Genomic DNA, 12,273 nt, shown 5'->3' with positions numbered 1-12,273 from the left:
GTGGCTTCAGTCTTTGCCACCCCATCTGCGAAAGCATCCTCCTCTGCCTTTTCCACAGAGCGCTCAGCGTCTATTTTCGCAAATACCGCCTCGTCTTTGGCTCTCACAGCCTCGTCCCTAGCATACTCGGCAACACCTTTTTCATGGATTGCCTTAGTCAAATTTCCTTCATATAGGTAATGTTCTCCTTGGCAGTTGTAATTGACCCTCAACATCTTGCAAGCGATTAGCTTTGATCCTCAGCTTGCTTCCTGGCCACGGCTAGGTCAGAGACAGCAGTATCCCTGGCCTTCGTCATTTCTGTCAGATCATCGGCTGCCTTTTTTAGGTCGGCCTCAGATCTCTTAAGAGTATTGGCAGCCTCCAAGAACTTGTCACGCTCTTGCGCTAAGGCATTGCTATGGTCATCGACCTCCTCGCCTAACCTGAAAAGAGCCTGGATAGCCTGCCGATAAAAACAAGTAACTCCGTAAAGAGAAAGAAAGGTACTAAGCGACAAACTTTGAATAAAGTGAATAGGTGCCAAAGGACCCACCATTCCTAGATACTTCTTAAGGTCGAGGACAACCTCTACTCCAGTCATATTTCTTAGCTCGGCCATGTCAGTGGGAAGAAGAAGAGATTTCTCCAGGGCCTCGGCTACAAGAGCCCCCTCTGCTCCTTGAGATTCCCGCATCGACGCGTTATCCATCAGGGGTCTGATCATGAAGCATGGCAGCGGGCAGCCAGGCCTGAATCTCGGACTGCTGGCTGGCCTTCTTACTCTTCCGTTGATCACCGAGCTTCAGTTGCTTCGGAGGCCTGCGAAACCTACCCTCCTCGGGCGGGGAATGGGATTTGCTCCCATCCATTGGCTCCTTACTCTTGGAAAGTCTTTTCCTTTTCGGGTCATGAGACTCGGTAGGAGGGTCTGTTACTGTGGGAGCAGAAGACGACCTAGTTTGCACAATTAAAATCTGGGGCGGAGGTGCTGGAGGCTGGGGCTGCGACTCTTCTGGTCCACCCTTCTTTGAACCCCTTCGAGTAAGTCAAGAAGATTGGTTTGGGGCTTTCTTTTTAAACCCATCTCGGCTCGAGTACCAACTCTTAGGGACTGGAGATCGGCTTCGGACAAATGAGGGTCTCCTAGATCACCAGAGGGATCCTCGGACTGATCAGCTAGGTTGAACACGCTATATTCGTCCTCAGAAGAACTCAGTTCAACCACCTCCCTTGCCTTCTTAGATAGTCCTTCCTCGACCACCGTTACTTGCTGGGATGAGGAGGGACCTGCTAGCGGAATGCCTTCAGGTATATAAGACCCCTCAGTAAATGCAAAACCGTCTTCCACCACGGTGATCTGCGTAAGCCGAGGGTCACGAGCTCTAATTACGTGCTTCGGGACTGGGAATGATTTTTGAGCTGGGTCGCATCCGAGGATGTGATGAGCAGCTCTGACCTGGTTATCGGTTTCGTTTAGGAAAAGGTCCGACCTAAGAACGGTCTCCAAATCCGCTTTGTTAACCAGATGGAAATGACGTGCAAAGGCGTGCGGATCTGTGGCAAGAAAAGTGAAACTCTTATGGTTAGTCAACCAAATCGAATATACAGTTATAAAACTTGGAATACTGAAACCTAAATTATCTCCTACTTCGGATGTCCTACTTGGCTCCCCCTCTACTGTTGGGCAATGAAAGCCGTTGTGCCACTCTCCTGACACTATAAGAAAATCTTGAGTTAACCCCCTGTTGGAATCAGGAAGACACTGGATGAGACGAATCCTATCGTCCCTTGTCTTCATATAATACGTCTTACCCTCAGGTGATGAAGGTTATAGCACCAGTTCACATCGTGGTGAGTTAGTCTCAGCCTCATTTTCTCATTCAAGATGTCTACGCACCCTAATATCCTAAACACATTCGGGGCACACTGGGTAGGAGACAGGCGGAAATGCCTAAGATAATTGAGGGTCACCGGCCTCATAGGGATTCTCATCCCTCCTTCTACAAAAGCGAATATTGGAATCACAACTTCACTCTCTCTCCTCTTAAGGTACCACTCCCCTTCTTCACAGTACTTCAAACTCACATTATTGGGTATTCCATAGTCGACAATGAATTTGTTCATCATCTCGTCAGACTCAACCAACTTCTTAAACTTACCCATTCCCCAAAGATGACTAAAAGTTCTAAGAGAAGAAAAGGAGGAGCAAAATCAAGGAAATTTGAGATCGATAGAAAAAGAAGACTTACAGAAGTATGACGGTACTCTTCAGATAGTGTACAAGTCCAATCAGATTCAAATCATACGCGTCAACAATTGTAAGCGCGAAAATGATGAAATCGAGCGGTTCAAACAGGTACTTATACTCCCCCTTAGGTTCCCCAAATGTAACCGCTTGCTCATAAAAGCAAAAGATCATGCCGTTGAAAGTAGGAAACGTGGTGCCGCCAAAATTTAATGTGGGCACCCATTAAGTCTTGAAACGCTAAAAACGCGCATCGGGCAGTCAAAAAGCCGCCAGCATTAGCACAAACCGAAGTGGGGCGACTCGTCTAGAGAGCCCGCAGGTATCAAAACCCTCCTCCCCGTCCGAGGGAATGTGCAGCAGGGTTTTGAGGGGCTATTGTGGGGCCCGTGGGCCCGATAGCCTCGGCCCATCGGGTATTAGGCCCAAGGCCAACGCTGAGGAGGACTGACCAACCAAGGCTAAGTTAGACAAAGCCTCTTTTGTGACCCACGCCGAGGACCTGTTCGTCCTCGGCATTCTAAGGATAATCTTTGGAAGGGGACAAGCTCAGAGCAAGCTGTCACATTCGCACTTAATGCATTCACCTAACCCCTCTGGCTGATTAATAGGGATATAACCCCTTAGCAGGGCAACGTTGGTCAGAGTGAACCACTTGAGTACTGATAAGGCCTCTGATGGGACAGACGGCCAGAAGAGAGGCAAATGGATGATCAACAGATGGAATAAGGAGATAGGCAGATGAAAACTATATAAGAAAAGCAAGTAAAGTAAAAGTGGGGGGGGGGGGGGAAAGAAAGAAAGAAAGAGAACAAAAAGGCCTCCTCGGCCACAAGCCGAGGACCATTCCCCCATTTGTAAAGAAACTCTTAGTATTTTTTATAAAGAAAGTTCATGCATGGTGATCGACGGCCAGCACCTAAACCTTTAACCCACTCTCTACAAATTTATTGTTTGGGCTTGATTGGGCTGAAAACCCATTCATACTCTACTCAGGGTCAATCCAAACTAAGTCCCTACACATTCAAATGAATAATTTACAACAATAAATATTTATAAATATTTGGTCAACTAAATCTTCAACAAATTAATTAGAGTCATTCATATATATGTATTTTTCTCTATTATCCTATCATATCCAGAAATATAAGCTTTGTTACCTTTGTAACTAAAATTTGTTTTTTCAATACTTATACTAGGTGGTTTCCAGTTAGCTCAACTAATAAAGTATCTGATGGTTATATAAAAGATCTAGGGTTCAAGTCATAAGTTAAAACTCTCTTAAAAAAAAAAAAATTTACTTATACTAGTGTTTTTTTTCTTTTTCTTTTTCTTTTCTGATGGGAATACTTATACTAGTGTTATTTTAGGTCTTTCTATACCTCTCTCTTCGGTCACCTGATTTGAATCAAATCATTCTTCCTCATGGGAACGTTAATTTCATTTGCACCAAAACACCCGAAGGGACTCTCTCCCATCTTAAATGGATAATAACGTAAATATGGTAAGTAAAATTAAATTCATGATATAAGATATATATCGCTAATATATGGCTTAGTTAAGGCACATATATTTTAATTTCTTTAAAGCATTTTGTGCCACCGTGATAGAATATTTAACATACGTCTCAATCGGAGCAACAGACATGGATATTCTATAGGCTATATGGGTCTACAACATACTATAAATTGCCCATCTCCGTCCAAAAAAAAAAAATTATAACATACCCGAGAGCGGTAGGATTCCCCATTACTCTATTAAATGATTTGGAAGTTACAAGTTGGGAATTAATTCAAAACATAATTAATTAAGAAATAAATCAGAAGATAGCAAGGTTAGTAGGGTATAAATATTTTGTAATTACTACTTAATTTAATGGGATATAATACTTCTTAATAAATTTTGCAACGCTAAAAGTGTGAACTGAAAATAATAATAATAATAAGAATAACTTAATATATGGGAAAAGAGGTATTGTTATGTCTCATGAATGTGCACTTTGTACTGAAGCTTGACTTAGACAATGATCTCTACTAAAAACCTAGTAGTAGTATACAATTCTCTAAAGGAAATAAAGAAGTATAACACATAACAATCAATGGGTTAATATGAGGTTTTCAAGTCGGCATATTTTAGCACCATACTTAAGGTTTGTTTAGAAATAATTTATTTAATTTTTTTGCTGAAAGTTTTTTTTTACTAAAAGTATGATAGAAAAAAATTAAAAGAAAAAAAAAAGTAAATGAAAAAGTCTAATGGGACCTAGGGGATCCGCAAACAGTGCCTGTGTTAAAAAAAGTAAACTAAGTATTTGTTTGGATCCGCGACACGTTTTCACGTTTGCGTTTTCTGCCTTTTTTTTTCTAACGCGTGAACAGTAATATCACATGGATTTACTATGCATGAGACAAAATGCACTGTTCACGGGTCCCATGACACTATTCACACATTTAAAAATTATTTTACTATAGGGTTTTTAGTTTTCAATTTTTAGTTTTAGCAAAAATAAGTTGTATCCAAAAGGACTACAAAAAGTAATTCAAGTAGGCCACAAACACCGGCAAATGACGTATTGCTCTTCAAAAAGTAGCAAGTGGGCCTTGCAAATAATAAGTGTGTAACACTACTCTCACATTCACATTGTTGAAATTGTCAACATCGCTCTTATAATTCTGACACTCCACTCATAAATACACATCTCATCAAGATTAAGAATCTTTATATAATGATAATACTGCTTACTAATAAAAAATGAAGAATTAATTCACAACATATTGAAGAAATAAATCGTAAGATAATAGAATTAGTGGTGGGATCTTAATAATTCAAAAATTATTTAAACAACAAAATTATGAACGTAATTATTATATACTTTATTAAATTATTCTAACACAAATTAGTACTTGGATTGTTGTGATATGATTGTGGTTTTTAAAGGATTAATTAAATTTATAAAAAAAAAAGGATTAATTAAATTAAACATTTGAATATCAATACAATTGATTGATAATGACCAAGAATATCATCCAACTTTTTCATAACTAGGATGTTAAAAGTATCTTTTGGAAACCAACCGATGTGCTGATACTTTTGCCAAAAAAGGTTGTTCTCAAATTAATGGTTGAATTTATTATTATTTTATTTTATTTTATTTTTTTGTATAAGAAACCTCCTCCTCCTAATGTTTTATTTTTTATAAAGTTTGATAACTATGAGACTTTTTTTGTAAGAGCATTAACATCAGGTATGCTAAATGCTAAATTTGTAGTATTTAGCATACCAAACACCAAAAACCATATTTCATCTAGTGTGCCAAATGTTAAAAAAAAAAAAAAAAAAAAAAAACATTTGTGTTTCCACACTTCTACCAATAGAAGTGTATGAACACCAATGCTAAAAAAATCTTTCTTTTATTCGCTTTCTTTCTTCTTTCTCTCATTCAGTCTTAGACAAACAATTCCTCTTCTTCTCTCTCACTCTCTCTTTCTTTTCTCTCTCAAGAAAAATCATTCTCTCTCTCACTTGTCGTGGAGATCGAACTCAAATTGAAGGAGAGGTGATCCAAGAAAAAGAAGCAACCCACGATGGCAATCCAAAACCATGACCCATCACAACAGCAACCCAAGTTCTCAGATTCATAATCATCTCTCTCTTTTAATCTCTCTTTTGTTGAAGGATTTAGTTTTTTTTTATTTTTTTTAAATTTTATTTGCAGTTTTGAAATATAAATTTTTTTGGAGGATTTCGATGGTTTTGGTTGTGGTTGTGGTTTGTGGTGGCTAATGTCATCGTTGGTGGCGATCGACTTGCTTGTTCGTGGACATGGGTTTCAATAAAATTGTATTTTGCTCCCCTCAACAATATCTTTGATATTTTTAAAAGCTATAAAAAAAATATTGGCCCAACAACAAAACTTAAGCCCAAGCAACACCCAAAAAAAAAAAACACATAATAAAAAAAAAATTAAAAAAAAAAAAAAACCTAAATTGATTCTAACTAGCTTGCCTAAGAGCAACCATATCAGTGGTTGCATAATCTTGCAAAATATAAAAAGTAAGGCATTTTGCACATTTTGATTAAAAAAATACCCACATCAGTGAGTGTAAAATTGTGCATAAATGCACAAGTACACCAGCAACCATGCATATATGCAAGGTTACTATAGCTCTTGCATCTGATATTTTATTATTTTTCCTCTCTCCACCTCACTCTCTCTCTCTCTCTCTGGTCTGACTCTCACCTCACGCTTTCTTCCTCCATTGATCTCTGTTGCTCTCATCGTTGCTGATCACCGATGGTTTTGATTATTGGATCAGTGCTTTCGCCATTACTGATCACTGATGGTTTTGGTTAGTGGGTTTGATGATTTTGATGAGTGGGTATTGATTGGGTTGATGGTGGCTGGGATTTTGATGGGTGGGTTGATGATGAGGCTAGCTTAATGATGGTGGTTGTGTGGGTTGATGATGGAGGTTGGGTATTGATCGTTGATGGTGGCTAGGTATTGATCGGGTTGATGGTGGTTGGGTTTAGAATATTTTATTGAATAAATGTGTAGAATAGACAAACTGATGTGGGTGTTTTGTAAAAATGAGTATGTGAAATAGAAAAAACATGTTTTTTCTTGCAAAATGGACAAAAATTATGCATCAACTGATGCGGATGCTCTAAGAGTAGGAGAACCCCCACACAAATCTCATAACACGCAGCAAGCCACAAATAATAAAACGGGGAAAAGAAACCTAACTTATTAAATACTAAGACCTGAGAGTGGGAGGGGTTGGGCAGCTAGGTGCAAACTAGACCAGAAGCACCACACCGCCACCACCAGTCCACTGCAGCATCGCCCAAATGTGGTAATTATAACTAATCTCTCTCTTTTTTTAGATGATAATATTTTATCCCTCTCATATCCGAATCTCTAGTGCTTGGTTGATTAACTTGATTTTTTTTTTTAAATAATAGTTGTGACTTGTGAGTCTTGTACATGCCATGTGCTGTTTTGTTTGATTGTGTTTTTGTCTGTTAGTGTGACTTTGTGTCTTTTAAAAAATTAAAGAGATTTTTTTTTTGGTAAAAAATTAAAGAGATTATTTGCAACTTTGAAATTTATTGGTTAGCAGTTGAGTGCTTATGTGCATAGTTCTGTTGTGTGTAATAATTTGTAGATTATTGAAGATATAATGACATGATAATTTCAAATTAGTATGGATTTAATCATAAACGATTTCGAAGATTTAAAAAAATGACGAGTTCCATTTCCATAAATAATTGTATTGTAATATATTAAAAAAGAATAATTTTGTGTATTTGTCTTTGTTGATGGTTTATTAATACTAACTGAATGCTTATTTGGAGTTTCATAATTTTTCTTTTTTGTTTATACTTCTGCCCCCTAAACTCCAGGTCTTGGCTCCATCCCTGACTGAATGTGGTTGGGTTTGTTTTGAATTATGTTCTGGATTGTGGAAGATGCAGTGGTTGTGTAGTGGTTATGGCCATGGTTATTGGTGGTGGTCGTTGGCTCATCTCCCTACTGCTTGCTGGTTGTGTTTTGTTTTGGTTTATTTTAGGGGTTTTCACTGTTTAGAATTGACATTTTGTTGGTTCAAAAATATCCATGTAGTCCTAGATTTAAGTAGAATATTTAGTATTCTTTAAAAAAAAAACCCTCTTGTAAATTTGAAATTATCATGTTATACTCCTGTTCTAGTATTTTAAACTAAGCATTTCAAACTAACAAGAGATTTTACTAAGCATTTCACACACACAAATGTGAATGAGTTTGACTTACTTTTAATACTTTTTTAACTATAATTTTCTTTTATTTTAATAAAAAATTGTCACATCGCCTACTAATTACATGAAAGGTAGAGATTAAAAATCACTACCACTTATTATTATATATTTAAAATAATAAAAAAAATCTAATTAAAAAAAGTAATAAAGATAAGTCAAATTTAAATAATTATTCTAAACATTTTGTCATTTTGTTTTTTTTGTTTTTATTTTTTATTTTTAATAATATTTTGTTACCACCCAAAAAAGAGGGTGTTCTACTTTACAAAAGATCTGGACAATCCAATCAGTACGACTCTTCCATGCAATTATTGCAAACCAAAAAGGTGTGCAAATTTAGAAATTGTTAGGAATAAAGAATTCATGGAACAGTTTTAAATATAAAAACACGTTTGAGTAAATTAAATTAATTATGAAAAAATGAATAGCAATTTACATTTATACCATATTTTGTGTGGCAACTAAATTAGTTTACAGTTGTTTATTTATTTTTATTAATATCGATAAATATTTTTTTGATTAATTTTGATTTTAATCTTGACCCCGAATTGAAATCTTGATTTTATCACTACTTGTAATCATGTTTATTTTGTAATAAAAAAATGAAAACAAAAATTTTATGTTTTACAAAATGCAGCGTTTTTATTAGTTTTTATTTAAATTTACCACTAATACCAATGCCAACAATTTAACTTGTAAACATATATAAATTTTTTGTCAAAACATATATAATCTTAAAAAAAATAGACTCTCCTTTACAAAAAAATATATAAAGTCCAATCAATTTGACTCCTCCATGCAATTATTGCCACAAAAAAGGAATGCAAATTTTAGAATAGACCATCATACATAATCTAACCAAAATTTAGAAGAAAAAAAAAATATATATATATATATATACACAATAAAATGAAGTGTGTACCTGAAAGAGGCAAGTACAGGATGTAGGGGTTGCAGTTGGGAGAGTTGACTAATTGGAATATTGAAGCCTTCAACCCAATTGATTTTCTGGGGACCTCTTGATAGGGGTGCGCCAGATGGTGTCAGGGCAGGGGTGCCCCAAAAGTATGATGTTGGGGCGGTGAATAAGGCCTGTTTGAATGGAAAGGAAAGAGAATAAAGCGTTTTGGCATGGTCATGAAGTTGGTTCAAAAGGGATGGAGGAACCCCATGATTGACCAAACGAAAGAGACCCCAATCTTTACAAGCCTCCCCTAGCTCATCAAGGCTTAGGCTTTGGAGATCAATGACAGGTATAGGGTCTGAATCTTGGACTACTGGTTTGATGATGATGCTATCAACCGTGTCAACCTTCTGATGATGATCAGACGACAAGTACTCCTCCTGGTTGCTACTCTTGCTCAGCTCACTAAAGAGAGGAGGATAGGATTCAAGGTTCATTTCAGATTTAGATTCAGAGATAGATGTGTTTAATTTCTATCCTGCACTGCACTGCACTTCGGCCAAAAAGATGCTATTATTATATACGTCACAACACAACTCTCACAAAAGGACTAGACTACACATACAAAATACAAAGTTCTAGTGGAACTTTGTTTATTATATTTCCAAGAGGTTCATCAAAAAATTATATTTTTAAGGGAGTCTAGGGACCACTTTATTTTTTATTATGACACTTGTCCTTTCAGATCCCTATTCTGTTGGCTGAGCATTCATAGTTTGATACCATCTTTTAAATGCTAGTACAAGTCTCGTGAATAACTCCTAAATCTGCTTCTTGCTTGGCTGGAATTTTTTTTTTTTTGAGAAACTTGCTTGGCTAGAATTTGAGTGGCCATGTTCAAGCCAAAAAGACCACAAAAAATAAAATAAAAAAGGCAATATAATAGAAAATGTAAGACGGCGAACTTCACTTCGGGATAGTCAATATATATATATATATATATTTTAAATTCAAAAATAGGGAAGATTTAAATTTTAAATAACTTTATTAAAAATATCAAGAGATATTAACCGTTGAACTTTAAGTTTTTTAACTAGTTAGTCAAGTTTTTATGTTAATAGATTTAGTGTGAAATAGCATTAGCATGTCTAAAACACCAAAAAAAAAAAAAAAAAAACTATTTTAAAACCCCAAACCACAAAATCCAATCTTTATCTGGGTTTCTATTTGTTAAAATTTTACATACTTACTACAGTAAAGCTCTACTAATAGAAATTATTGTAACTAGTTTTATTCATTTTATATTATCTCTCTCTCTCTCTCCCCCCTCTCTCTCTCTAAACCCAAACCCAGGCTTCTCTACCTCTTGCCCGCTCTTGCCTCTCTCAATATTGTGGGTTTTTGATTTGGTTGTTGTGGCACTATAGGTGGGTTTTCAATTTGGTTTGGATGGCGTGCAACGATGGTGGTGGGGGTTGCGATTCTTGGGTTTCAATGGTTGGGGTTGCAATTGTGGGTGGTGGCTGTCAGCATTAAAATTAGTTTGCAATTGTGGGTGGTTGGGCTTGTATATTTTGTTTTAGATTTATAAAAAATTTTATGAGCTTTTAAATGAGGAAAATGTTAGAGTTACAAACTTTTTTTTACAAATTGTTGATGTAGTGAGTGGTTATTGGTAAGTAAAAATGTGATCTAAGTGGTTGGCTTAGATGTGAACTAATAAAAATTTGTTGCCTCAACAGTTTGTAAAAATAATGTAGGAAAGTTTGTGGTTAGTTTTTTGTTTTTTGTTTTTGTTTTTGTTTTGTTGTTATGGTGTTGTTTCATTGAAATTATTGTTTTTATTTATTTTAATGGGTTTAAATTATTGTAATTTGAGTTATAAAATACTAAACTAGTTTGATAAAATAGATAAAATAACTTTTGTAGGGTTAAGTGCCAAAATCATATATTAAGCCTTGGCCGAGAGCATGAGTAGTCCGAGGACAAACAAATAGAAATGAATGGTTCAGACTTAGGACTTAATGAGTGAAATGCAAATGGGAAGTTGATCCGAGAATGAATATCTCCTTGGATAAGCTAAACACAGATCAAATATAGATCCTATAGATTAAAGTGACCTTCTAAGAAGCACCAGTGATAAGGACGTGCCTCACGAACACGTGAGAAGGAATGGAACCCAAAAATATCTAAAGAAAAGCTGTTACCATCACATTAAATACACTGCAGCTACTTTTCTGGCCGCATTTATGTGGAGAAGACCCTGAACAGTATTGCCTTGGCTACCACAACTCACAGAAAGCTAAAGAGGATATCTAATGGGATAGACATTCAAGTAAGGGCTCAAATGATCAACAAGTGTAGGATTAAGATGGTCCAAGAGGATCTATATAATGTAAGAGACCCTCCATGAGAGGGGGATCGAAAAAGAAAGAGAGAATACTGTAGCAATCAAAGTGATACTTGTAATTAATTTAATGGATTTGTATGGATATTTACCTCCTCGGACAGTGAGTTCATTTAGTTCTATGTTCTCTGTTCTTGCTTGATTATATTCCGAATTCATACTAGCTGCTGTCAAGTTCATTAGGGCCTAGTTCTTTGACCTACTCTCTACAAATTTATTGTATTAGGCTCATTGGGCCAACATCCCTTACATTTTGGGCTTAGGCTGCAAATCAGGTCCTTACAATTAGCACTGTCTGTGGGAAGAACTGGTACGATAGTGAGTGCAACTCTTAGCTATGGTAGGATTAGGTCCACACCAAGCAGAATCTTTGGGATTCTAGCATGGCGACCCCTTTGTCAACCTTGAGCAGAGAGGTGACCGTGAAGAAAGTGTGCATACCACACATACTAACGGGAGTCGACCTCGAGGTGGAAGCCATATCTTCCATGCAAAGAGTAATAAGGGCATGCAACTAGAGATTGACTAGTTAAAGAGGAAGTTGGGCCATGCACGGCGAAGGCGAACTCCCTCCAACTCTGATATTCCTTCTAATGACGGAAGAGATGTCAGTTACAGGTGAAGTCTCGAACCCCGCCCAGCGAATCTTTTTCCTACGGAGAGGAGCACCATCGTGAGCGTAGGTTTGGAAGCTCACCTCGAAAAGGCATAGGAAACGACACTATGAGCAAGACGTTGAATCAAATCTCCAAGTCGCCTTGATGTGCAAAGTGTTCCCTTCCAGTCTGGGACCCGTGGCAATGAGATGGTTCAATGGCTTAAGGGCAGGTTCCATAAATTCTTTCAAGGAGCTCACCCAGGCATTTGGCTCTCGTTTTATCACCTGCAGTAGGGTTCCTCGACCCTGTTCCTTCCTTTGTCATGTGAATGTAATAC

General features: G+C 36.8%; 1 protein-coding gene across 1 annotated transcript in view; it reads right to left on the bottom strand.

The window, feature by feature from the left end:
- Positions 1-9,562, bottom strand: part of LOC112030080 (gibberellin 2-beta-dioxygenase 8) — a 13,936-nt gene extending 4,374 nt beyond the window's left edge. Inside the window, exon 1 of the mRNA XM_065762897.1 lies at positions 8,949-9,562. Coding sequence (XP_065618969.1) covers positions 8,949-9,427 — 479 coding nt within the window. The 5' untranslated portion in view covers positions 9,428-9,562. The remainder of the gene's footprint in view (positions 1-8,948) is intronic.
- Positions 9,563-12,273: the final 2,711 nt, after the last annotated feature.

The sequence above is a fragment of the Quercus suber genome, unplaced genomic scaffold (genome assembly GCF_002906115.3).
Source record: "Quercus suber isolate HL8 unplaced genomic scaffold, Cork oak 2.0 scaffold_479, whole genome shotgun sequence".
Classification (NCBI taxonomy): Eukaryota; Viridiplantae; Streptophyta; class Magnoliopsida; order Fagales; family Fagaceae; genus Quercus; species Quercus suber.
Note: the sequence above shows the minus strand (reverse complement) of the source record. Positions and strands in the feature narration are given on the sequence as shown.